General features: G+C 44.3%; 1 protein-coding gene and 1 pseudogene across 1 annotated transcript; one reads left to right on the top strand and one right to left on the bottom strand.

Moving 5' to 3' along the window:
- Positions 1-1,224: 1,224 nt before the first annotated feature.
- Positions 1,225-26,685, bottom strand: Svopl (SVOP-like). The gene is made up of 15 exons (XM_013021691.1): positions 26,604-26,685; positions 26,351-26,442; positions 25,407-25,505; positions 25,131-25,202; positions 23,479-23,603; positions 21,287-21,350; positions 17,176-17,301; positions 16,214-16,342; positions 12,982-13,055; positions 10,988-11,199; positions 9,041-9,152; positions 8,049-8,130; positions 5,897-5,986; positions 4,234-4,347; positions 1,225-1,356 (listed from the first exon to the last, which is right to left on the bottom strand). The coding sequence occupies exons 1-15, from the start codon at positions 26,683-26,685 to the stop codon at positions 1,345-1,347; spliced, it is 1,485 nt and encodes a 494-aa protein (XP_012877145.1). The 3' UTR covers positions 1,225-1,344.
- LOC105989582 lies at positions 18,987-19,264 on the top strand (annotated as a pseudogene).
- Positions 26,686-27,274: the final 589 nt, after the last annotated feature.

Here is a 27,274-nt window from a genome sequence, read left to right on the forward strand (position 1 = left end):
ACTGTCATTGTTACAGGGGAAGCATAGTGAAGTGCTTCTTCACCCTTGAAATGAAAGTGTGCTAAACTGAGAAGTAGGCTGCCCCAAGGAAAGGCAGATGTTGAGGTACCAGACTTTGATTATCTGATCTGATCTTCATAGACATTCACTAGGCCAGCACCCAAAATGTCCAAAATAATGGTATTCATATTACAAAAGTTTTTATTGTTAGACTATGCTTTAAAGAATCTGCACGACTTCTCTTTTACATCTAAACCTATTTGGTTCTGACATTTCTATTTTACACACACACACACACACACACGTGTGGCTGCACAGAGATCCCAGTTTTATTACTCTTTAATAACTCAGTTCATAAAAAAGTTCTTACAGGGGCTGGGAAGGTGGCTCAGTGGTAGAGCGCTTGCCTTGCATGCCTGAGGCCCTGGGTTCGATTCCTCAGCACCACATAAGCAAAAAGAAAAAAGCCAGAAGTGGCGCTGTGGCTCAAGTGGTAGAGCGCTAGCCTTGAGCTGAAGAGCTGAGGGACAGCGCCCAGGCCCAGAGTTCAGGCCCCATGACTGGACCCCCAAAAAAAAAAGTTCTTACAAGGGGCCAAGTGTGTGCCTTAGTGGTAGAGTGCTTGCCAAGCATGCATGAAGCCCTGGGTTCGATTCCTCAGTACCACATAAACAAAGCCAGAAGTGCTGTGGCTCAAATAGTAGAGCACTAGCCTTGAAGCTCAGGGACAGTGTCCAGGCCCTGAGTTCAAGCCCCAGGACTGGAGAGAGAGAAAAAAAAATTCTTACAGGTAAATAATTGGAAATGTGTTTTTGTGACTACTACTATTAAATATGCTAGAACAACCTACCTCAGTTATCAAGGATTGGTCAAATTACATTCATGGTTGATAGTAAGTAGACTAATATCTCAAAGTCTGGATGCTAGACTGTGCTGGGGAGCCGTATAAAACTCCCTTATCCTGGAGGACCCCCACAAGAACTGAGAGGCCTGAAATTATTGGGAAGATACTGAGCATCATTAATTGATTGGTGATAAATTGCTACTAACTTTGGGCCTTTATAATTTAGAGTTAGTCACATAGCTAATGCTACAAGTTAAGACATCTTTGCATTAGATACATTTTGGCCTAAAATTACATAAGACTTTAGTTGGACACTGATAGCCCAGTGCCTCTAATTCTAGCTACTACAGAAGCTGAGATCTGAGGGCTACAGTTACTTTTTAATACATAGTCCATCTTAAGTACTAACATACAGAAATCAAATTGTTACAAATATGTCACAGTCCCAAGAAAATAAAATTCTTTTTTTTCTCCTCTGGTAAATGTAGCTCTGCTGGTCTTCATTTAATTTGCTAGAAAACAAAATCATTTACTTGATCAATAATACACATACTTTAAAGTTTCCATATATTCTCAATCTAGCTGACACTGCATACTAAAACAGTAAAAATTTACAAGGAATTAAGAGCATTTATCTTTGTGTATCTGTAACTACAAGTAACTATCTTTAGGATTTAGTAGATCTAGTGTAATATGACATATAGAAAAACATACCTTTCAAGATTTTTTTTTTTTGTCGGTTATGGGGCTTGAACTCTGGGCCTGAACGCTGTCCCTCAGCTCTTAAGCTCAAGGCAAGCGCTCTACCACTTGAGCTACAGTGCCACCTCTGGTTTTCTGAGTGTTTATTGGAGATAAGAGTTTCACAGATTTTCCTGTCCGGGCTGGCTTTGAGCCTCGATCCTTGATCCTCAGATCTCAGCCTCCTGAGTAGCTAGGATTACATGCATGAGCCCACTGGTGCCCAGCTCCTTTCAAGATTTTTTGTTTTTACTTCACTGAGCTCATCAACATTTCTTAAAGTAGTTATGAGGCAGGATCTGTGTATGTGTGTGTGTGTGTGTGTGTGTGTGTGTGTACTGGTACTGGGGCTTTTACTCTGTGTGTGTGTGTGTGTGTGTGTAATGCTTTTACTCAGGGCCTGAATGCCATCCCTGAGATTTTTTGTTTTTGCTCAAGAGTAGCTCTCTACTCCCTTGAGCTACAGCTCCACTTCTAGCTTTTTTAGTACTTAGAAGAGTCCCATGAACTTTCCTGCCCAGGCTGGCTTTGAACTGTACTACTCAGATCTCAGCCTTCCTGCATAGCGAAAATTACAAGCATGAACTACTGGCACTCTGCTCAAAACTGCTTTTAAACTGATGACAAAGCTGATTTAGCTAGTCAAAGCAGTTGGACATGTCTTCACTTTTAAATTTTAGGGGCTTAAACATTTTTAACTTTCTATGAAATACAACACTGGGGTATACACACATGTATCTTTTAAGACACATAGCCACTGACTGACAGGGCTATCATGTATCCAAATTTCCAGCATGGCCCCTGAGATGATTTGCTTTCCTGGTGCCCTAGGTGGTTATTTTGTGTAACAGATGAAAACACACTTATATTTAAGATGAAAAGGAAACCTGAGTCATCTAATTCAGTGTCTAAACACTCAATGATGGGTCACAATGTGTGACTAAGAGGCACATTACCTTCAAACAAGTTAGGAGAAAAATCAGACTTTTCATTTTACTCAGTAGCATCTCCCTCATCTTTTACTCAGAAGATAGCTATCTGAGCTAAAAATATTAGTCTACATCTTTCTTGAGTAAGAAGAATGGGGAAAGAGCAAGGCACATTCAGCCATGAAAGCACGTGACTGCAGCTGCTCAATAACCTCAGAGATTCGTGCTTTCCCCTAAACAGGCACCTGGGTGCTGTACTTGAGATTATTATTTGTTTCAAGGCCAGTGCTGTCATTTGAGCCACAGCTCCACTTCTGACTTTTTGGTGGTTAATTGGAGATAAGTCTCAAAGACCTTCTGACTGGCTGGCTTCAAACCTTGATCCTCAGATCTCAGCCTCCTGCATCCTGAGTGACAGAGCACAAACTGCATATACTAGGGAAAAAAATGTCCTGAGGTGGGACAGCATCAGAGCCCCAACCTGTACTTTGAGATAACTATCGTTTATTAAATACAACTATCGGCAGATGGCTAGGAAAGGTCTCTCTCTTGTGACTGCCCAATTGTATACTTTGGGGCCATCTTTGTGCGCATGAAAGAGGGAAAGGAGGAGGAAGGAAAGGAAATGCAGGGCAGGAAAGAGAAAGGGAAGAGAAGCGAGAGAATCTCACTGAAAATCGGCCGCTAACTCTTGCTCTTCATGCCTCAGCTTTCTGACTACCGGGATTACAGATGTGTGTGTGTGTGCACATGTGCACACACACATGTGCTTGCATGTGTGTGATGAAAATTCAGTGGTTGCCAGGAGAACAGCCCAGTCCTCGCAGCAGGACTTGGGACTAGGGAGCACTGTAGAAGGAGCTCACACAGCAGACAGTTCCTCCACAGTCAGGCAGACCCCATTTGGGGTACCTGGCACACAGTTGGATTTCTGGGGATGGGGAGAGGGGAGGAACAACCTACTGCCACTCTGAAACTTTGTTCTTCCCAACACAATCATATACAGCAGAACTGGAGGTCATTTTAGTCATCGTGACAGGATGACCCCTGGTCCTTGTGGGCCCATGCTCCAACCAACTTTCCTGATGATGACATGGTGCCCTGGGGTATGGCTTCCTGCAAGCCAGGGCCTGCAGCCCACCTCAGAGCAGCCACACTGAAGCTCTGACACCTGCAGCCCGGGGACTAGGGAAGGGAAAGTGGAGTAAGTGGAAGGACCAACCAACACAAGGCACCCTTGGCTTCTCCCATCACCTTGAGCTCTGTAGGGCTTACATCTGTGTGCACAGCGGGAATGGGCAGAATGCTTAAACCAAACCTCAACGGATCCATTGTCCCTGTGAGTCAAGCTGCTGTGTGGTAGGACAAGGTTTGGATCGAATCAACAGTTACTTCAACTTCAGTGTGGCTCAAAGCTGTGTGTGGGGAAAACTGGAAACCCAATCTTGTTTTGTTTTTTAATTGGAACCAAACGTTGTGTTATAACATTATGTCTGCTTCAGCGAAGATGCCCCTATAACCAAGTTCACATCCTTTGGTCAAACAGCGGTAGTTGAAAAAAACTAAGGAAGTGGCGCTGTGGCTCAAGTGGTAGAGCGCTAGCCTTGAGCTGAACTGCTGAGGGACAGCGCCCAGGCCCAGAGTTCAAGTCCCATGACCAACATCAATTAATCAATCAATCAATCCTGAGAAAACCTAAGAGCTTCTTGCACAACTCACCTGGAGTGCCCGTCCTTTGGTCTCGATTGGGAGAGTGAACGCAGACACGGCGCACACAACACAGACCGACGAGAAAAGACACAAGGCTCCCAGGAATGAGGCGCTCATGAGAACCTGTAAGTCACACAGAATGACTCAGTCGCTCTGCCACGCACTTCTACACTGGTTTGGGGGTGTGGTGTTTTTTTTGTTGTTGTTGTTTGTAGTTTTTTGTGCCAGGCCTGGGGCTTTAACTCAAGGTCTGGGCACTGTCCTTGAGCTGCTTTTTGCTTATGGCTAGCGCTCTGCCACTTGAGCAACAGCTCCACTTCATGCTTTTATTTATTTTTTTTTTTGGTAGCTTATTGGAGATAATCATCTCATGGACTTTGCTGCCCAAACTGGCTTCAAATCATGTTCCTCAGAGCTCAGCCTCCTGTGTGGCTAGGATTCCAGGCATGAGCCGCCAGCACCCAGCTTACACTGGTCTTTTATACCCAAGGTAGAATAAACATGTGTTTATATTTAAATAATGGGACTTTACAGCCAGTGATGCACACACACTGCATTTAGAACATTAATTTTAATTGGGCCAGCAAGTATGTAAATTTTGTATAATTGGCCTTAATATGTACTGGCCAGATCAGACGGCTCTTCCTACAGTGCCGCAGCATCTCTGGAGTAAACGAGGGTTTGAGAAAGATAAGATGTCTGTTCTTCCATCCATGCTTGTTAGCTGCTTCTGCCCTCCTCAGTGGGTGGCATACTTCCCCAGCAAATGTACTCCCCCTCCGCCCCTCACCCCTACCAGCACAAAATGGCAGGAGGTTTTCTCAGAACAGATGTAACCTCCCGGTCTCTGAACAGACAACTCATGAATCCCGACTCTACTCATAAAGCTTCATGAGATGATCAGAACTTCCTGTTTGGTGCCTATTTTTCCACATGAAGGACTAATTCCTGCCGATCTATATACAACTTTTGGCTACACCTTTTCACTTTGATACTGCTAACAGTCAAGCATTTGGTGGTTGTCACCCAGTCTTTTTTTTTTGGGGGGGGGTCTGATCGTGGGGCCTGAACTCTGGGCCTGGGCGCTGTCCCTCAGCTCTTCACCTCAAGGCTAGCGCTCTACCACTTGAGCCACAGCACCACTTCCGGCTTTTTTCTTTTTGCTTATGTGGTGCTGAGGAATTGAACCCAGGGCCTCTGGCATGCAAGGCAAGTGCTCTGCCACTGAGCCACCTTCCCAGCCCCTGTCACCCAGTCTTAACAAGGACTTTTGCTGGTCCTGGGTCTTGTACTCTGCCTGGACACTGTCTAAAGCTGCTTTGGTTCAAGGCTAGCACTTGAGCCACTTCTGGCTTTTTCTACATAGTTTATTGAGATGAAAGCCTCCCTGACTTTCCTGCTCAGATTGGCCTCAGACCGTGATTCTCAGATCTCAACCTCCTAAGTAGCTAGGATTACAGGCATGAACTCAGCAACAAGGACATTCTTAACTATGAAGTCACCCTGGGACAAAGTGGAAAGGTCTAGAAACTACCTGTTCTGGTGAAACCTCCTCATTCAATGGATGAGTCTCATTGCAGTACGCTTTCCCAACTCACATGCAGCCTAATGTGATTACCACCTCTTAGGTTCCATTAAGATGCCCAATTTTGCCAGATGCTATTGGCCATACCTGGGAGATAAACGGTGCCACCATTGCCCCAATGCGGCACAGGGACCCGCTGGTGCCCATCCCCAGAGCACGCATTGTGGTGGGGTAGACCTGTAGGGAAAGGAGCAGAGGGCCCCACTGAGTGACGGCTCTTCTCGGAATTTCCTCTCCTCCAGCCCCAGGACCTTGGGGGTTGTATGTACTTCTTTTTTCAAGTAGACTTCAGACATAAAAGATTCCCATTTTCTCTGGGACACAACTTTGAAATTTTCCTATTTAATATAAAAATGTCAGCCGCAAAAACACTGAGTATCATTTAAGGGAACAATTACTTAAAAAGATTTAAATAATATTCAAATGTAACTTTTTAAAGGTAGGCTACAGAACCAAGAGGGAAAAGTTCCATTTTAGAGGTATAAATGTGTAAACATGGTTCTCTAGGTAAAGAAAATACTTCCAAAGAATTAAATAATCTAGCAAAATCTGTGTGTATTTGTGTGTGTGCATGCACACACATGCACGCACATAAGTATACTACTACTGGGGTTTGACTCAGATCCTTAGCTTTTGTAGCTCAGGGATGGTGTCCTATTCATTTGTGCCACAGCTCCTCTTCTGGGTCTTCGCTGCTCAGTTGGAGACAAGAATATCACAGCCAGGTACCGGTGGCTCATGCCTGTGATCCTAGCTACTAAGAAAGCTAAGATCTGAAGATCATGGCTTAAACCCAGCCTGCGCAGGAAAGTCTGAGATACTTATCTCCAATTAACCACCAGAAAGCCAGAAATGGGCGCTGTGGCTCAAGTAAAAGAGCACTCACCTTGAGCTGAAGAGCTCAGGGGCAGTACCCAGGCCGAGTTCAAACCCCACAACTGACCCAAAAAAAAAAAAAAAAGAATATTACATACTTTTCTATCTGGACTGGCTTTAAAGCAAAGCCTTTTGAGTAACTAAGATAACAGGTGTGACCCACTAGCACCCAGCTCTGACAATATCTTTAATACAGCTACAGCAAATAGAACTGACTAGAAAGCCAGGAGCCTGCTCCTCTAGTCAAGATTCAGTCATCAATTGTACTTGGCTACTGAAGAATCTTATGGTATATTCTACTTTCTCAGTGCAACTATTTTACACCTATGGAGTCTCCCAGACTTTACTGGCTAGGCTGGCTTTGAACCAACTCATATCTGGAGACCAGGAGAGCCTCAGACCTCAGATCAGAAACAGATCTGAGGATCTCAGTTCAAAGCCAACCCTGGAAGGAAAGTCCATTAGACTCTTATCTTTAGTGAATCATCAAAAAGCCAGAAGTAGAGCTATGACTCAAGTCACAGCCTTGAGCAAAAATTTAAGAGCAGAAAGCCCTGAATAATAATAATAATAATAAACATTCAAATTTCAAAACAAGGGAGAGATGAGAGCTTCATATTCTAAAGGCTTGGAGCTGAGTTAATAGCTGGTTTTTCAAATGCAAGACCCTGACTGTTAATCTTGTCAACTTGATTGGATTTTAAGAGACCTAGGAGATTAGTCGGGTACCCACCTGTCCTTGAAGGTGTTTTTAGAGATGGCTAGATCTTGAGAGCTCTGATCTAATGTTTAGATATAAATAACAGATATCTAAATGGATTTAGTCTGTTGATGCATTTAAAACTTAGACAATTGAGAGGTGGCAGAACTGTGGAAGGGGGGACCTGGCTGGAGGAAGCAAATAGCCAAGGGCCAGCCTTTGGAAGATGTCTTGATCTTTTCCTGTTATGTCTCTGCTTCCTAGCAGCCTGGAGGTGAGCAGCTTTCTCCACTATACCCTTTCTCCATGATGTTTCTTCTTGGCCCCAGGTAATCATGGATAGACACCCCTTAAACTGTGACTGGAATGAGTATTTCCTCTCTTAGATTATTTCTGTATTTGTCCTAGCTACAAAATTTGGCTCACACAGAGCTTGCTTTTCAGTGAGAAAAGGAGAAGGCCTTGTCTTTCTTCTGATGGACTAATAGACTAAATGAGAGAGGGGGGAAAATCTCATATTAAATGAATCTAATATTTTTATGGTATGTTTTAGGGTAATTGTCCAAAATTAATGGGTTGAGGATGTATTATCCACAGATTGAGACCTTCTTTAATTAGCCAGACTTGCATACCCCAATGCGTGACCCATTCTCCAAAGCTCACCTCAGCAGTGTAAATGTAGATGGTGTTGAAGTTTGCTGCTACCAGGGCCCTCAGCATAAAGAGGAAGCCAATGAGACCGGCACTAAAGAACAGGAAGCAGGGGAAAGTCATTCAAGGTCACGTGGACTGTCTTACAGGGTCACTGTAGACGCTACAACACAGACACACAGAACCACAGGCAGGAGCTGCTTCTCAACTGGCCAGATTATGAATTCTAAAGCCAACTTCCTCCCATTCCCCCAGATAAGCATATGACCTGAAAAATGATGCAGTTAGCACAATACATAATCAGCACAAGAGACTGCTCTCAGCACACCCTCACCCCAGGATGCTAAAGTGCCTTCTCTAAAGTACCCTACAATTTGCATGCACCCTACACACATCATCTCATATATTTTAAATCTCTAGCTTACTTGGTAAACAGTTGTTGCTCTGGTATTGTCCAAAAAACAATAACATTGAGGGGGGGGAGTCTGCATAGTTTCAGTGCAAAAGTAAATGTTTGATTTTTTCTAATATTTTCAACCAGTCGTTAGTTGTTTGAATCTGTGGATATAGAACCCACAGATGCAGAGGGCTGACCATATTACAGTTCGGGCCACCGTAGGATTACAAATTAGGGATGAAGGGAATTCCAGGTGACCGACAGATTGTACAGTCCACTGAACTATCGCATTCATCTAGATAATTTGGTAAATACTAGGATTGTTCTCCAGTGCTCCAGGAAGCTTTGTATAAACCTTCTAAATGCTTTGGTAGGGAATTATAATAAGGACTCCACCACTGCACCCATATCCAATGGTAGCTGAAGGAGGCATGGTGTAAAAAGGAAGTAGGTGTGGCACCAAGTAAGAGTCTTTAGAAGCAACATGCTCTCTACTGTCCCTGGAGAAAGAGACTAGTCCCAGCACCCCACTGAACTTGGGAGATCAGGAGGCCATATTGGCTAATCATTGTACTAAACTTGTTTGACGCAATCAAAGAGAAAATACCTGGAAGTACAGATATTGAGGAGAAGAAAAAATAGAGCTGTGCATCCCATGGTAATGGACAGGCTCAGCCGTCTTCCCAGGAAGTTGATACCCAGGATATTCAAAGGATTCACTAGGAAGCAAACAGCAGGGACAATGTCTAGGACCCTGTAGCACAAGTGATCTTTATCACCCTGATGGGGATGTACTGTGGTTATTTCAGAAAGAATCAACTTCCATCCCAGACTCCAGTGTCACCAAATGAGCGGCCTAGTCAATGTACTTCTCTCACATGGGGACCACAAATGACAAGCCCTAGTGTAGATAAAGGACATTTTTATGCCCATGGTGATTATTATAAACTACGTTTACTTTTAGACTAATAATGTAAATGTTTTGTGCTATTTTTCATTACATTCAAGACACCACAAGTTTCTTTCTTTGTTTCTTCTTTTTTTTTTTTTTGGTTGGTTATGGGGCTTGAACTCTGGGCCTGGGCACTATCTCTCAGTTCAAGGCTAGTGCTCTACCACTTGAGCCACAGCACCACTTCCAGTTTTCTGGTGGTTTATTGGAGATAAGAGTCTCATGGACTTTCCTGCCTGGGCTGGCTGTGAACCATGATCCTCAGATCTCAGCCTCCTGAGTAGCTAGGATTACAGGCGTGAGCCACCAGCGCCAGCTTCTTTCTTTCCTTTTTCTTTCTTTCTTTTCCTTTCTTTCTTTTCCTTTCTTTGTTTTCTCTTCTTTCTTTCTTTCTTTCTTCCTTCCCTCCTTCCTTCCCTTCTTTCTTTCTTTCTTCTGTGTCAATACTAAGGCTTAATCTCAGGGCTTTATGCTCTCATTCTCCTGATTGGCTCTTTCACTGAAGGCTGAACCACTCTACCACTTGAACCAATGTTTCCCTTCCAGCTTTTTTTGCTGGTTAATTGGAGATAAGAATATCATAGACTTTTCTCCCTGGGCTTGCTGCTTTCTCAGATCTCAGCCTCCTGAGCAGCTTGGATTATAAGAGTAAGCCAATCCAGCTCTTTTTTTCTTTCTTTCTTTTTGAGATAGTCATACCCATGTGCCCCAGGAATTTGCTATGTAGCCCTTGAACTCTCCCAGTCCTTTTGAGTGCTTGTATTACAGGTATACACCATTGTACATGGCCAAGAATTACTGATTTTAAGTTCTATCATTTTATGTCAGCAAAGACAGGAATCGTGCTGCCAACTGAAATCTAACAAATTCTAAGATACATCCAATGAACAAAAAATGTCAAGCTTAGAATTACAACATAATAAGCCAGGCGCCAGTGGCTCCACCTGTAATCCTAGCTGCTCAGGAGGCTGAGATCTGAGGATCAAGGTTCAAGGCCAGCTGCGGAAGGAAAGTCTATGACACTCTTATCTCCAATAAACCATCAGAAAACTGGAAGTGGTGCTGTGGCTCCAGCAGTAGAGGGCTAGCTTTGAGCTGAAGAGCTCAGGGACAGTGCTCAGGCCCAGAGTTCAAGCCCCATGACCGACAAAAAAAAATAATAATTACAATGTAATAGTTCAAAGCTCTCTTCCCCCCAGAGTATTCTTTCCTACCCCAACCCAAGACCCCAGCATGATTTAAGAATGTGTGCCAGGCACCAGTGGCTCACACCTGTAATCCTAGCTACTCAGGAAGCTGAGATCTGAGCCAGCCTAGAAAGAAAAGTCCCCAAGAGACTCTTATCTCCAATTAACCTTTCAAAACCCGGAAGTAAAACTTGGATCAATTGGTAGAGTGCTAGTCTTGAACATAAAGAGGCTCAAGAACAGCACGTAGGCCCTGAGTTCAAGCCCCACAACTGACCCCCCCCCCCCAAAATGTGTACAGTTCTTCTAAGGAGGAGCTTTGCCCCAGGGTCACTCTTCCAGCCTGAGACTCTGAGTAGCAGTTCCCTACCTAAAACAGAGCGGCCCCCACCCCAATACACAGAGGGACATTTACGAGCAATTTCTCCAAGAGTACTGATGATCATGGTTCGGTAGTCGGAGGGGGCGAACAGGTGACAGTGGCAAGGGCTGTGGCTCTCTGCTGAGTCCCCCTCAGTCACCACCACCGGCGACTGTGACTCTGCCTTGGAACCACAGACCAGGTCCCGCTCCAGCAGCTCAGCACTGGCCAGGATAACACCATAGTAGGCAAAAGAGATCCCCAGCCTGGAAGTGAGAAAAGAGCATGTGAGCAAAAGCTTGTAGCCAACTGAAGAACAGAAAGAGCCCAGAGGGGCGGGGCGACAAACAGGAAGGCACAGCCCAGAAAAGGCAGCTGGCCAATCATCCACAGCCTCCATGCAAATGTCTTTAGGGAACACAACAGTGTGTATTTCTATTGGATGAAAACTTAGAATTCCTAAGATATAGGGTAGGTACATTGTCAACTGTGGTACTGCTGGACAGTTTCCCAGAGAGATGGGGCTCGTTTAAGCAAATGTGAGCATCCCAGGTGCTTTATGTCTTTCCCAGCATTTGCTATAGTCAGACATTTTCCTCATAGCTATTTCTGGACACTGGAGGATTTGTCATGGTATCTTGTTGGTTTATGTGGGTGTTTGTTTTGGTGGTACTGGGAATTGAGCTCAGGGCCTCGCACTAATCAGGTTGGCCCACTTGAACAACCCCTCCAGCCCAGTTTTTTGTTTTGTTTTGTTTGACAACAGCTCCACTTCTGACTTTTTTGGTGCTTAGAGCCTCAATGAGTTTCCTGCCCAGGCTGGCTTCAAACTATGATCCTCAGATCTCAGCCTCCTGAGTAGCTAGGATTACAGGCGTGAGCCACCAGTACTCAGCAGCCCAGTATTTTTTAAAATATAACTTTATTAAGGTGTTGTACAGAGAAGTTACTATTTTATAAGTCAGGTAATGAGTACATTTCCTTTTATCCCCCCCAGTGTCACCCCGTTTTTTGCTCCGTTTCCCCTTCCCACCTTTGTCTACAAGTTATATAGGCCATTTTTCCACACAGTGTATACATACATGATTGCATTTGTTCACCTTCCTCCCTCCCATTCTGTGCCCCCCCACTTTGCCCCCACTTAAAAAAATAACTCTAAAGCAAAAACAGATACTACCAACACAAACAACAGCAACAATAACAACACCAGCCCAGTTTTTTGCTGGTTATTTCGGAGACAAGAGTCTCTTGGATTTTTCTGCATGTGCTGGTTTTGAAACCTAGTTCTCCAGATCTTAATCTCCTGATTAGCTAGGATTATAGGCATGAGTCACTGGTGTTTAATTCTTGTTGGGTATTGATTTGAATTTTCCCAGAGACTTTAATACTGTCTTTTGATATGTTTATCTAGTTTATTGGGCACGTTTATCTGATTTACAATTTTAGTGACATGCCTATTCAAGTCTCTTGCTTGATTTTAAACTGAGTTGTATATACCTTGCTGGGAAAAATTACATATATAACATTTGTTTATTATAATATACAATATAATTTATGATATATAGTATATATTGTTTATATATTATGCAATGTTATATACTATTATTACATAATATATAGTCATTATAATATATAATGTGGTATATGATATATAATATAATGCATAATATATAATGTCATATATTATGCATATAAAATTTTTCCTTCCAAAACATTTGTTAAATATATATTGCAAACTTACCAGTTAGTAGGCAAGCTTGAACATTTCTTAGCATGGTTTATGGCGCAGAGTTGATCATTGAGTGTAGTAAAAGTGATCTGTTTACTCCCCCTCCTTTTTTATGCTGGTACTGGGGCTTGAACTCCTGGCCTCATACTCTTGTTCAGCTTTTTCACCCAAAGGTGGCACTCTACACTTGAGCCACACCTCCATGGACTTTCTTTCCCATGCTGGCTTCGAATCTAGATCCTCACATCTCAGCCTCTTGAGTAGCTAGGACTACAGGCATGAGCCACCAGCACCCAGACTGAAGTAATCGTGTGCTTACCATATGACCCAGATCTGTAATGTGGTCCGTAGATACTTGGCATCCAGAAGGTCTGCAAACCTTCCTCTTTTATCCTGGGTCATGGAAAGGGGAAAACAGTAGATATACAGCAATTAACTGATGAGGTTTATTAACTAAATAAACAAAACTATCATATTAGGCCAACAATAAATATTATGTGTATATAGTATATATTATATATTATGTATATAGAGTATATAATATATACTATGTGTCCATTGTATATATCATACAATATTATATCATATAATTTTATAATAATTTATATATAACATATAATGCATAGCATACTTATGCATAATACATAGACCTACTTATCCCTTTTTTAACAATTAGAAATTCTATATTTTTGGGGGGGGGGGGCTCTGGTCATGGGGCCTGAACTCTGGGGTTGGGCGCTGTCCCTCAGCTTTTCAGCTCAAGGCTAGCGCTCTTGAGCCATAGCGCCACTTCCAGCTTTTTCTTTTTGCTTATGTGGGTGGTGCTGAGGAATCGAACCCAGGGCCTCATGCATGCAAGGCAAGTACTCTACCCCTGAGCCCCCTTCCCAGCCCCTAGAAATTCTATCTTTAACATATAATAAATTCTTATATGTAATCAAATACATTATTATAACAAAAGATCATTATTTTAAAAACTTCAAGCATATAACAAGTGGATTATCCAATGAAAGTGCATCAATAGGACTAGTTAGCTATTTGGATAAGACAAACTTAGATCCCTATCATGTGTCTTATTCTAATATCTAACAGTTGAATATTGAGAATGAAATCAAGTTAACCAAACAAAAGAAGAAAATGGAAAAAATCAGTAGTGATAATAACAAAGCTTAGGAACTAATAATAAAGCCAGCTTATGATACTGGCTTTTAGATAATAACTTATTTAGGAAAAAATTACAAACAAAGTAAACCTAAAACATTAGATAAAAGTGATTTTTAAAATGGGCATTGGCAAGATAATATTTAAGTTCACTATACTGATCAGGAGGAACTAAAGTTACCTGGGGTTTGAGCTCAGAGCCTAGGCACTATTCCTGATCTTTTGTGGTCAAGGCTAGTGTTCTACCCTTGAGCCACAACTCCATTTCTGTCTTTTTGCTGTTTAATTGGAGACAAGAGTCTCGTGGAGGTTCCTGCCCAGGCTGGTAATGAAACACAATCCTCAAATCTCAGTCTCCTGATTAGCTAGAAATATAGGAGTGTACCACTAACACACAGAAACATTTGATAGTTCAATCAGCATTTTCAATACTTAATAGTAACATCTAAAATAAAAGGATAAGCCAATAAAAAAGAAGGAAAGCAAACTCGATCAAATGGAAGGAAAAAGAAAAGAAAACTCAGTTAAAACGCATGAGAATTCCAGACATACCAGTAAACACAGAAGATATAAATTGACCAAAATCCTTATTAAAAGACACAGAACATCAAATGGAACACAAACTACAAATTTATAAGAAATCAATCTGAAACAAATCAATGCAGAAAAGTCTGGCTGGAAAAAGAGAAACAAGGAAAGTACTAAAAACAAGACTGGTTTAATGTATAAATGAGAGGATGGAGAATTCAAAGCTCAAAGATAAGAGACTCTCCTTTTATCTGATGCATAATGATTTTTGGTCAATGTGTGTGCTTAAAAAGAATATAGAGAAGGCAAGAGACAACCCACAGAATGGGAGAAAGTCCTCATCAGCTAAATGATTGATATCCAAAATATACAGAGTCCAAAAAATTAAGCAACAGAAACTCCAATTAATAAGCGGACAAATAAGTTTGAATAGAAGTTCTTAGCAGAGACACAATTAGTAATAGATACATGAAGAAATGTCATACATGTTGGTTTTTGTTTTGTTTTGTTTTTGGCTCTGGTCGTGGGGCCTGAACTCTGGGCCTGGGCGCTGTCCCTCAGCAATTCAGCTCAAGGCTAGCACTCTACCCCTTGAGCCACAGCGCCACTTCCGGCTTTTTTCTTTTTGCTTATGTGGTACTGAGGAATTGAACCCAGGGTCTCAGGCATGCAAGGCAAGCACTCTACCACTGAGTCACCTTCCCAGCCCTGTTATACATGTTTAGTTATAAAGGAAATGCAAATCACCTACATTAAGATTCCAACTTATGTCAGGCACAGTGGCTCACATCTGTAATCCTAGCTGAGATCTGAGGATCATGGTTCAAAGCCAGCCTGGGCAAGAAAATCTGTGAGACTTATCTCCAATTAACCAGAAAACTGGAAGTGGTGCTGTGGCTCAAGTGGTAGAGCACTAGCCTTGAGCTGAAGAGCTGAAGGACAGCGCTCAGGCCCAGAGTTCAAGCCCAATGACTGACCAAAAAAAAAAAAAAAGAAGAAGAAGATTCTAACTCACTCCCAGGCAGAATGGCCATCATCAAGAAATCAGACAACAAATGCTGGCTGGCAGGGACATGGGAAGAGGAAAACCTTCTACAGTGCTGGCGGGGGGGGGGGGGGTTAAACTAGTACAACAACTATAGAAATCAGTCTAGAGGTTCCTCAAAGGACTGAATATAGACCTCCCTATCACCCTACCTTTCCACTACTGGCCATGTATCAGAAGGAGAGTCAATCAATATGCCAGAAAGACACCTATGTCTTTTGTACATCTGTCTATTGTATCACTGTTCACAGCAGCCAAATGATAGAATCAGAAAAGGTACCCAACAGCCAATAGGTGGAATATATATATATATATATACATACATGCATACATGTATATATCTACATATGGATATACATATATACATATACTAACATAAAGAAAAATATCTACCTCCATCTATGTATACATATATACATGAATACATGAATACATACATACATACATTCACAGCAAAATCAAACCCATCCATCACTGTTCGAAAAGGAGGAGGGAAAAGAATGGGCATATAATGGAAGGGATGAACTTGTTCAAAGTACACCATATGCACGTATGCAATTATCACAACGAAACTCCCTTACAATCCTGAAGTATGCTAACTCAGAAACAAAATACTTTTTAATGCTGTAGAGTAACTCAGCAGAGCTACGGAACTGCAGCCAGGATGAAACGACATCAGGTCCCACCTCTACTCTGATCCACCGTCCTGCCTCCAGGCCTAGACTGCAAACTAGTCCCTTCCCTCTGGCCTTGCACAACTACAGACTTCCCAAGGCCCGTGGTGGGGGTGGAAGAAAGAGGTGGAGTGTGAACTCACCAGAATGGGCTCCACCAGCCTCCCCTCTGGCATGGCGGAGCGGTTCATCTTGGCGATGCCCTCCAGAGTGGCCAGTGCCACCTCCGTGTTCCCGGTGGAGACATTGAAGCGGGCAGACTCGGGAATAAACTAAGCACCAATATGAAAGAACATCAGGACCACAACTGCTGGATACCCAGGGCACCACTGCCAACCATACCATCCATGCCAGCCCCACACTCCGGGGGGGGGGGGAGGGGGACCATAGGTCAAAGGCACAGCAAGCCTTCTCAGCAAGCTCTCTGCTGGACCCAAAGTTGATCTGGAAAATGAGTCTCTAGAGAGGGAAATCCAGGGGAACTGAGACACTGGGGGAAAAAAAAACCAAAGCATGAAACTCAAATGTCTGCAATTATTTCGACTTGAAATACTCCATCGATTATACAATTAGCATTTCAGGTTCTAGGCTTGAAAACAACCCCCTGAGAAGAGATCCTAGGCCTGTATTGGGTCCTAAGTCCAAGAGAATCCAATGATGAGCTAAGCTTGAGAAGAAAGCCATCGTGTCTTAGTCTACATGGTAGAGAGAGTCAAGCCACTCACTTGAGCAGCAGCTCACTTGGCCACTGGTCCCAGAGCACACTGGGCGTGGCTCTGAGCCACAAAAACACTGGCCACTGAGGCCCATTTAAGAACAAGGGGCCAGGCTCTCAGGAGGCTGAGACCTGAGGATTGGCTTTCTAAGCCAGGCAAGAAAATCCAAGAGATTCTTATCCGCAATTAACCACCAAAAACCCAGGAGTGGAAATCTGGCTAAAGGGTAGATCTCCAGCCTTGACCAAAAAAACTAGGGGACAGTTCCCAAGCTCTGAGTTCAAGCCCTAGAACCAGCACCAGAAAAAAATAAACAGAATCTGTGCTGCACCAAGACCAGTAGTCCATCTGGAAGGGCGCACGGGACTCAACCATGAGCGCTTGCTCACCTTGAAGGCCAGGATGAGGATGATGCCAGGGATGGAGGCAATGCGGATGAGCCAGCGCCACCCAATGGTGGGGATGACCACAGAGGCCAGGCCAATGATGAGCAAGGAGCCTGCAAGCCAGAAAACCTGGGGAAAGAGACACACAAGATTGCAAGGTCTCCTATGTCATGTGCTCAGCATTTCACATCACACGCGGGGTAGCAGGTGTCTTTGAGGAGCTACAGTCAGAGTCCTACTCTGGCACTACCGCTGCTATCTTGGATGTATCAGACACATTGCTTCTGTGTGGCTCAATTGGTCTTCTGTAAATTGTTTTCCCTGCCTTAGCTACGGAGACAATCAGTAGGATCACCCGACTTTTAAAAGTTTGACCCACTAGGGAGTATTAACCATTATTCCTTTTTGTTGACTAGATAGCAGACTCCCTGGATCCCCATATGAAGGAAGAAGGCCGTGAGCTCTTCTCCTCGCTCTTGCCATCTGGGTGCTATTCTCAGAAGGCGCCAATACTACCCCTTTCTTCTGCAGCTTTCTAAAGGTTTTCTAAAGATCCAAGCTCATAAGGACGCATTTTGTTCTTTGTTTCATAAACGGTGTTGTAGTATGCACAGTACTCCACACTTGGATTTTGTTGTTTTTACAAATATATCTTAGATTTTTTTTTTTTTGCATCTGTCCTGGTGTTTGAACTCAGGGTCTGAGTGCCGTCCCTGAGCTTTTTTGCTCAAGGCTAGTCCTCTGCCACTTGAGACATACCTCTACTTCTGGCTTTTTGTTGGTTAACTAGAAATCAGAGTTTCACGGACTTTCCTGCCTGGGCTGGCTTTGAACCATGATCCTCAGATCTCAGGATTACAGTCATGAGCCACTGGCACTCAGCCACTAGAGGTCTTTATTTGTTTTTTTGTTGTTGTTTGTTTGTTTTTGTCAGTCGTGGGGCTTGAACTCTGAGCCTGAGCGCTGTCCCTGAGCTCTTCAGCTCAAAGCAAGCACTCTACCACTTGAGCCACAGTGCCACTTCCGGTTTTCTGGAGGTTTATTGGAGATAAGAGTCTCAAGGGTCTTCTTGCCCCAGCTGGCTTTGAACCATGATCCTCAGATCTCAGCCTCCTGAGTAACTAGGATTAAAGACGTGAGCCACCAGCACCCCAACTAGATATAATTTTATATCAACAAATAACAGAACTGCGACCAGGCCTCACTGGTTAGGAATTCAAATAACTCCCAGCATTAGCTCAAGAATTTCTCTCATCTGAAAAGGAGGAGTGTGTGTTAATACCACTTGATCTCATGGAGCAGGAAGAAGATAACATTAGAAGATTCTTAGGGGGACCAAAAAAGGGATGACTATCAAAAATAAACGTGATTAGGGTTATTAAAAAAAAAGGATAATGGGATGGAAAGTGACTTGGGGAACGGGGAAGGACTTTCTGCAGAGGCCTCACAGATGACCAGTGCAGTAGTCAAAGTAACTAGATAAGATTTCTCTAGAAAAATGGAGTTTAAAAAAAAAAATGAGAGCTGGGCATCGGTGGCTCATGCCTGTAATCCTAGCTACTCAGGAGGCTGAGAACTGAGGATCACAGTTCAAAGCCAGCCCAGGCAGGAAACTCTGTGAGACTCTTATCTCCAATAAACCATAAGAAAACCAGAAGTGGTGCTGTGGTAGAGCGCTAGCCTTGAGCTAAAGAGCGCAGGGACAGCGCCCAAGCCCAGAGTTCAAGCCCCACGACTGACAAAAAAGAAAAAAAGAGGGGAAGTTGCCTTCTAGAGTTGTGTGCTGGTCAGTGTGGCCTTCATAAGACTCCACCATGGCGTACCATGGCCTCGGCCAAAAAGTGCAAAAGGTGATGGTGCCGCCCATCAGCCTCATCTTCAGGAATTAGAAAATAGCTCTCAAATTCAGATGTGGCTCTGCGAGCAAGAGAATATGCAGATAGAGGGCTGTGTCGTTGATTTGGTTGGATGCGTGAACCTTGTGTTAGCCCACGCAGAAGAAATTCATTCTAAACCAAAGCCAAGAAAACAACTGGGTCGGATCGTGCTAAAAGGAAATAACAGCACTGCACTACAAAGTGTCTCCAACTAGAAATGATCCTGCGGTGTGAAGTCATTAAGACTCTTACACAGTTTGTGAGTGTGTGTGTGTGTGTGTGTGTGTGTGTTCTTGCTGTGAATTTAAGAAAACATCTGTTCATATTGTTTGATGAACCCTGCTGTTGAGCTGTGGTATGCACCCCATTCTGATGACCTCGGTATTATAATCAATAAATGCCATGGACTCATTTTGTTGTTGTTGTTTTTAAAATCAGTTTTCAAACTGATGGAGGTGACAGTTTTGAGGAATGGCAACAAGGTTTGCTGTTGGTCACTTGGGTCGAGGGTCCCTCAGTAGGGGAGGAGTTAGAAGTCTGGTGATTGGGTGGTGATGAGGGAAAGGGGGAACCACCATGGCTGCCGAGTTTGCGGCTCTGCTGATGGAGAAGCTACTGTTTGCTATTGCCTGAGAATAGGAAGACAGAAATAAAAGGTTCCAGGGGGCAAAGGAGAGATCTGTTCTGAGGAGGTTGTATCTGAGGAACTTGTAAGGTGTTTGGATAACTGGTCACCCGGTCTAATGTTCAGGGAGGTGTTCCTTGGCTATTCCTCCAGGTGTTTAGTGATAACACAGATAGCATCAGCCTTCCACATCGATGGGCACCACAAATCTGTCTGTTCTGAACACACGCAGATTTTTTCCTTGTCAGTGTTCCCTAAGTAATGCAGTAAAGCGACTATACAGTTATCAGCAGTCATCGGAAGCAAGTCATCTAGAGATGATTTAAAGTATAAACATTGTGTGTGGGGGGGGGGGAAGGGATGGGAAGGGGAAACAAAGGAGGCAACAATTCTTGATAAGAAATGCACTCATTACCTGCACTAGCCTTGAGCTGAAGAGCTGAGGCACAGTGCCCAGGCCCAGAGTTCAGGCCCCACGTCCTCCCCTCCCCCCCAAAAAAGTGTACAATCCAAACATGACATAGTCAGTCTGTGCATTCATTGTAACAAGGTCAGAGAAGAAAGGAGGGAGGGGTGTAGAGACAACATCTAATGTTCAGATTGTTTTTCTTTTCCCCTATCTTTCCTTCCTTCCCTCTCTCTTTCATCCCTTCCTTCTCTCCATCTCTCCCTCTTTCCCTTCATTCCTTTCCTCCCATCTTTTACTCTCACCCTTCTTCTCTTACTCCTTTTATTCTTTTACTTCCTTTCTTTCCCTTTCTTCCTTCTTTCCTTCACTCTCTTTCTTCCCTTTTCTCTTCTTTTTTCCCCCGGTTATAGGGCACAAACTTTGGGCCTGGGCGCTGTCCCTCAGCTCTTCAGCTCAAGGCTAGCACTCTACCACTGGAGCTACAGCACCACTTCGGGCTTGTTTTCTGCTTATGTGGTGCTGAGGAATCGAACCCAGGCCTCATGCATGCAAAGCAAGCAGCATTCTTCCACTGAGCCAACTTCCCAGCCCTCTTCCTTTTTTTCATTGTTGTAGTTGCCTGAACTCAGTGTCAATTCTGCTGCTTCACTAGCTGCCACATACATAATGCTTCAGAAAGAAGAGCCGTCTCACTCCTAGACCTGCAAAAGATCAGGTTGGGGATACTGAGACCATGGGGAACAGGACAGGGTATCTACCTCAAATCAGATACACAACCTCACATCAAAAGCCAGCCAGAGCTGAGCAGGGCCAGAAGCACTGTCGAAAACTCAGCTGTGAAGAGACAACTATGTCACCTCCCCTCAGGCTGGCCACTGATGAGCTTCCAGACATCAGCATCCTTGGAAGGAGGCAGAAGTCTCAGGGAGGACAGGAAGTCCCTCCCACATGGCTTCCAGCGAATCAGCCATTAGGACATCTCCTGGGAACTGAGGAAGATGGTCCCATATTCAAATAAAGTCCTGGGTTCAGAAAACCTCGGGATTGGATCTCTGGCTTCAAACATTCCCAATGGTTTTTCAGGTGGTTCCAGCTAACAGAAAATGAACTACCAAAAGACCAATCAACTGGCCAGAAGGAAAACCATGAGCGTCATACCCTTCTGCAGGTGGAAATCGGGGTGGAATTCCCACTTTTCCTTACCTGAGACAAGGGCAGCATGTAGCCTCTATATTTGGTGGGTAAAAATTCAGTCTTTATGATTAACCTAAAGAGGAAAGGGGGAAACACAGTCATTTTACCTTTGTAAGACCAAATGATGTTTCTTTGAGCAATCATACTTATCTGGTCACTGGGATAAAGAATTCAAAACACAGCTGGGCACTGACAGCTCACGCCTATAATCCTGGCTACTCAGGAGACTGAGATCTGAGGATCATAGTTCAAAGCCAGCCCAGGCAGGAAGGTCCATGAGACTCTTATCTCTAATAGACTACTAAGAAAAAGCCAGAAGTGGTGCCATAACTCAAGTAGTAGAGCACTAGCCTTGAACACCAAAGCTCAGGGACAGTGCCCAGGCGCTTAGTTCAAGCCCCGGGACCAGCAAAAGAAGAAAGAAGTAAACACATAAAAGTTTGTTGTATATTAAAATATAATTATTATAGTGAAACAAAGGAGGAGGCTACAATGCTTGATAAGAAATGTACTCATTATCTTGTCCATGTAATTGTAATCCCTCTGTACAGTATTTTCATAATATATATATATATATATATATATATATATATATAATTATTATAGCTAATGTCAACCTAAGAGAAATAATTTTCTTTGTTACTATCTTATTTTGAAACTTATTTTAAAGGTTTTATCACTTAGGAAATAATCACTTTATCTGTTCTGCCTCCTCCCAACAAAAAACAGGTAAACTGTTTCCCAAGCCTGATTTCCCATTTTCTAAAATATACTGGGGAAATTAAAATACACTCAGGAGAAGGTAAATAATTTTCACAACAAATCAGTCAACGCACAGGTACTTTAAGTACACGTTGATTTTGTGAAATATATAGAAAAAAATGGAAGCTGGGCACTGGTGGCTCACGCCTGTAATCCTATCTACTCAGAAGACTGAGAAAAATGAGAGTGGTGCTGTGGCTCAAGTGGTAGAGCGCCAGCCTTGAGCTGAAGAGCTGAGGGACAGCGCCCAGGCCCAGAGTCTAAGCCCCACAACCAACAAGCAACAACAACAGAAAAAAATGGAATTATATCCCACCCATTTTCTAATTGTTTTTCACGGGTGCTATTATCAGTCAGGATTGGGATTTTTCACAAAGTTATTTAACTGTTTTCTAAGGAATGTTTTAAATTCTACTTAGTTTCTTCTCCATTAGGGCTCAAAGTGCTTAGCTTGTGCCACAGGGAAAAATAATTATTTCTCCAACACATTAAGGTACTAATTAGATGTGTTCACGTCTCCCATTCTATTTTAATGATAACTTGCTCCAAAGCACCCAGGAAAAGATGCCTGAGAGGCCCTGCAGAGTCAAGGAGGGTCCCCCAAACCAGAACAGTTAGCATAACAACGTCACACCCAAACACAAAAAGACCCAAGCACAGGACACACGAGAGGCCTTGTGTCCACTTCACTACACCTGACCCGGCTTTGCAGGGCACTGACATTTTACCATGGCCATTCCTAATGTTTCTCGTGCTTATGGCCAAACAAAATTCTTGTAAGAAATTAATCAATTATAGCCAGGCACCAGGGGCTCACTCCTGGAATCCTAGCTACTCAAGAGACTTAGATCTGAGAATCAAGGTTCGAAGCCAGGCAGGATCGTCTGAGATTCTTATTTGCAATTAACTAGAAATAGAGCTCTGGCTCAAGTAGTAGAATACCAACCTTGAGCAAAAACCGTAAACAGAGGTCAAGCCCCAGTACTAGCACAGGGGAAAAAAATGAATAAATCCTGTTTAGATTAACCCTTTTCTTTTCCTTTCTTTTCTTCTTTCTCATTCTTTCTTTTTCGTTGGCTTGGTGCTCGGGACCAATCCAAGCCCTTGTACATTCTTGACAAGAAACATCAGCTACAGGTTACCTAATATAGAACGTTTTAGTACTATTTACTCTAGAAAAAAATAATCCTGGTCTAAAAAAATGACTGATGATTCACACCTCTAGTCCTAGCCACTGAGGGACAGGGTAGATATTGGGGGGATCGTGGTTAGGTTCCAGGCCAGCACAGCTAACAAGTGTCCAAGATCCCTTCATCTCAACCAATGAAAAGTTGAGCTTGCTCTACACAGGAGGGCACACTGGGTAGATGCAGTGGTGCACAGGCATAAGTGTGCGTGGGTGTCCGTTTCTCTCCCAGAGCCTCTGGGGATGTCTTTACCCTTGTGAGTGGCCAGACACGCCACAGCCCACCATGGTCCGCAGAAAGACAAACCAGATGTACGAGGGAGAGAAAGAGGTCAGCAAGGAGAAATAGGCTCCCCACAGGAACGAGATGAGCAAAATCTGAAGCGACAAAAAAGAGCTTGTTAACGAGACAGGCCTCCGTGTGGGCAGAGGGCAGTGCCCCCTCTGAGGGCAATGCTTCCTTCCGACCCCAGCGTTTTCTGCTACGAGGAACTGTGGCTGGCCATCACTGGTCAGCCATGGCACGCACACAGAATGAAAGTGTCCTCATTCTTCTCTCATTGCTGGGCCCTGGGCCTTCCAAGTTCAGATAACTTTTTAACCCACAAACACCTTTTAATCTTCACAATGATAGTCATCGTTATCTTAATCTACGTTGCTTATGAACTCTAGGACCTTTAACAATAAAACTACTTTACAGATTGGGTGATATGTACACGTCTTTCCTTTTGCTTGGTATCAGCTGTTCCCTCTTTCCCTCTCCTTCCTTCCCTCCCATCACCTCCCTTGAGTCAGATAACTTTTCAAAAGTGATCTGGCATTTCAGAAACCAAAAGCAATTCAAGTGGCAGAGCGCCTGACTCGGGGGTGCCCTGAGTTCAGTCTCCAGTAACACACACATGCACATGTGCATGCACATGCACACACATGCACATGTATGCACACACACATACACACATGCCTACCTCCTCATGGGTTGGTTAGAAGCCCAAGGAAACACTATGTGGGAAGATCATAGGGAAAATGTAAAATATTTGCTTTTTCTCTAATTATAAGAATGATACGGGTTCAAAATACAAAATAAAGAAGAAAAAGAATTTTATAATTGAGGGGATGTAACTTATTGGCAGAACATATGCAAAATCCTGAATTCAATCCCAGAAATGAATGAATAGATGATAGATAGATAGAGAGATAGACAGACAGACAGATAGGCTTTTAACAAATTATGTAAGAAATTAATTATAACGGCACTGGTAGCTCATGCTTGTAATTCTAGCTACTCAGGAGGCTGAGATCTGAGGCTCATACTTCAAAGCCAGTCAAAGCAGAAAAGTCCACGAGACTCTTATTTCCAATTAGCCAGCAAAAAAAAACCAGATTGGAGCTATTGCACTAACCTAGAGCACCAGTCCTGCATGAAAAAAACTAAGGTAGAATGCCCTGGCTCTGAGTTCAAGCCCCAGTTTTGGCATAAACAAACAAATCTATTGCCACTTTTGAAGCAGAGGTAAGGAGGATTATGAATTCCAGGTCAATCACAGCCCAGGTCAAAATGGGCTACATAGGGAGATCCTGTCTCAAAATAAAATAAAATGGGATAACATAAGAGAGAGGAAAAGAGAAAGAGAGAGAAGAGACCAGAGTTTGTCATCAGAATTTGTCATTTGTGTCTTGATGCTTCCTCTGAATCAGTATGCCAGCTTCAGCTTCGTGAGGACAGGTGTGGAGACAGAGTCTTGGGAAGGGAGGAGAAATCAAGAAGCCACGCCTGGAGTTCAGGATGCACGGTAGCAGGGGAGTTCCTGCCGCGTCTGTCATGAGCTTGCTAGAACTTGCCACTGAAGAGAAGCAGAGTGGGATTGTCTCAGAGGACTCCCCCCTCCCCCGGGAGCCCGCACCTACCTTTCTGCGCCCGTATCTGTCAGCCAGGAGGCCAAAGAGGATGCTGGCAACCATGTAGCCAAAAAACACCATCTAGATGCAGAGTAAGAGCAACAGGGTGGTGAGGAGACCGTTTGCCACAGGTCCATTCTTGAATTTAGTATCCAGCCATCTTGACCAGACAGCAAGTGAGTGAGGAGTGGAAGTTTCCCAGAGCCCTCTCCCCGGCCTGCCGTCACAGGGGCCAGCCCTGTGACCCAAGCTTCCCCTGGTTTCCTCCAGGACGCCAGGACTCACCGTGGTGACAAGTGCCACCTGCCAGTTCTCCAGCTGCCATTCACAGCGGATGACGGGAGACACCACGGCGATTAGCATGATCTCCATGGCTTCCACAACCTTAAAGAGAAGCGGGGAGCCACGCTGGCTCCAGGTGCCGACTTGACGTCACCTCCCCTCCAAGTCCTGATCTCCCTCCCCTTCCCCAGTCACCTACCGACGTGGATGATGAAACAGAGCCACTGCCCTGCTAGTTGGATGATGAACTACTGTAGTAGAGCAGGGAGTGGTGGTACATGCCTGTAATCCCAGCACTTGGGAGGCTGAGGCAGGAGAATCAGAAGTGTAAGGAGGGTCTGGATGATATAGCAAGGTCCCAAATACGTTTTGTCCATGTGTGAAAACAAAACCATAAGCCGTGTTGAGACTGGCTTGAGAGGGAAGAGGGGGGAATGAGGGAGAGTGATGGAGGAGGGGAATCTGATCAAGGTATATCACATGCACAATTAATTGCTGGTTAATTGGAGGTAATCTCACCAACTTTTCCTTCCAGGCTGGCTTCAAACAGCAATCCTCAGATCTCAGCCTCTTGAGTAACTAGCATTACAGGCGTGGACCACTGTCACCCAGCCCTCCTGACAGTTTCTAACATGACCACCTGACAAACCGGGATTTTGGACGATGTCCCGGGTGATTTCCCTACGAGCAAGTTTGAGCATCTGGCACCATTTCCTCGAACACCTCCACCACCACCATCTTCAAATGAGTTTTGAATTTCCAGACTGCAGAGGTCCAGGCATTCATCGGCTCGGCAGCAGCCTCCTGCCCCCAGCAGGGGCGGTGGTGTTCGGATGAACCATCGCTAGGGGACTAGCTCCCTGCCACACACATCCCTCCCTCGGAATGGACAGCCTGGGGCTGTTCATCAGCTTTGGAGACTCAAAGTCTCTCCAAGACTCACTCACCCCGGTGCTGCCCATGATCAGAAACAGGGCGATGTGGAAGCGTCCGAACCCGATGGTCTCCACAGCATCTTCTACCGTGAACGTCTTTGTCTCTAAGGAGGAAGGTGAAGTCTGAGGGAGAGGGGGCCTTGGTGGGAAGGGAATCCTGGAGCATCTGCTCTCCTTCAGAGAATATTCGGGTAACTTCGAGCTCTTTCGGGGGTAAAGGAATCCGTGCTTGAGAGCGCTAGAGTCTTTGCTACAGCGGCCTCACCTTTCTGCTGGGGCTCGGGCACGCCCTGGCTCAGCTTCCTAAGGCTGATGAAGGTGACGGGCTCCGTCTGCTTGGCTGCCATCTGAATAATTCCAGTCCCACCCAGCTGCGCTGATGGACCTGAGGGAGAGAAGAAGAAAAGAACTCTAGTGATTTTTGAGTGTGTGCCACACATCACCCACGTGGCTCCGTGCAACTCCATGAGCCTTCAACCACAACGTAGGAGGGAGGAATTCCCACTCTCACATATACAGTTCCTATGGAGCTGGGCGGCTCCATTTTTTCATTCTTTCCCTACGATGTACTGTACGTGTGGCTTTGAGGAATCTGTCCTTTGTGCCCTTACAGTCCCCCCATCTCTAAAATGGGGCTGCTGTAATCACTGCATCTGACTTGACAGGAGGTAGGGCTGGGAAGGTGGCTCAGTGGTAGAGCGCTTGCCTCGCATGCATGAAGCCCTGGGTTTGATTCCTCAGCACCACATGCACAGAAAAAGCTGGAAGTGGCGCCGTGGCTCAAGTATTAGAGTGCTAACCTTGAGCAAAAGAAGATAAGGGACAGCACCCAGCCCCTGAGTTCAAGCCTCACGACCAACCAATTATTCACTAATGCAGAGAACTGTGTGAGAGCGTTGTGTTTTGCTGACCTCTTTCTTTGTGAGGAACTAGCGC

Source organism: Dipodomys ordii, unplaced genomic scaffold, assembly GCF_000151885.1.
Source record: "Dipodomys ordii isolate 6190 unplaced genomic scaffold, Dord_2.0 Scaffold56, whole genome shotgun sequence".
Lineage (NCBI taxonomy): Eukaryota > Metazoa > Chordata > Mammalia > Rodentia > Heteromyidae > Dipodomys > Dipodomys ordii.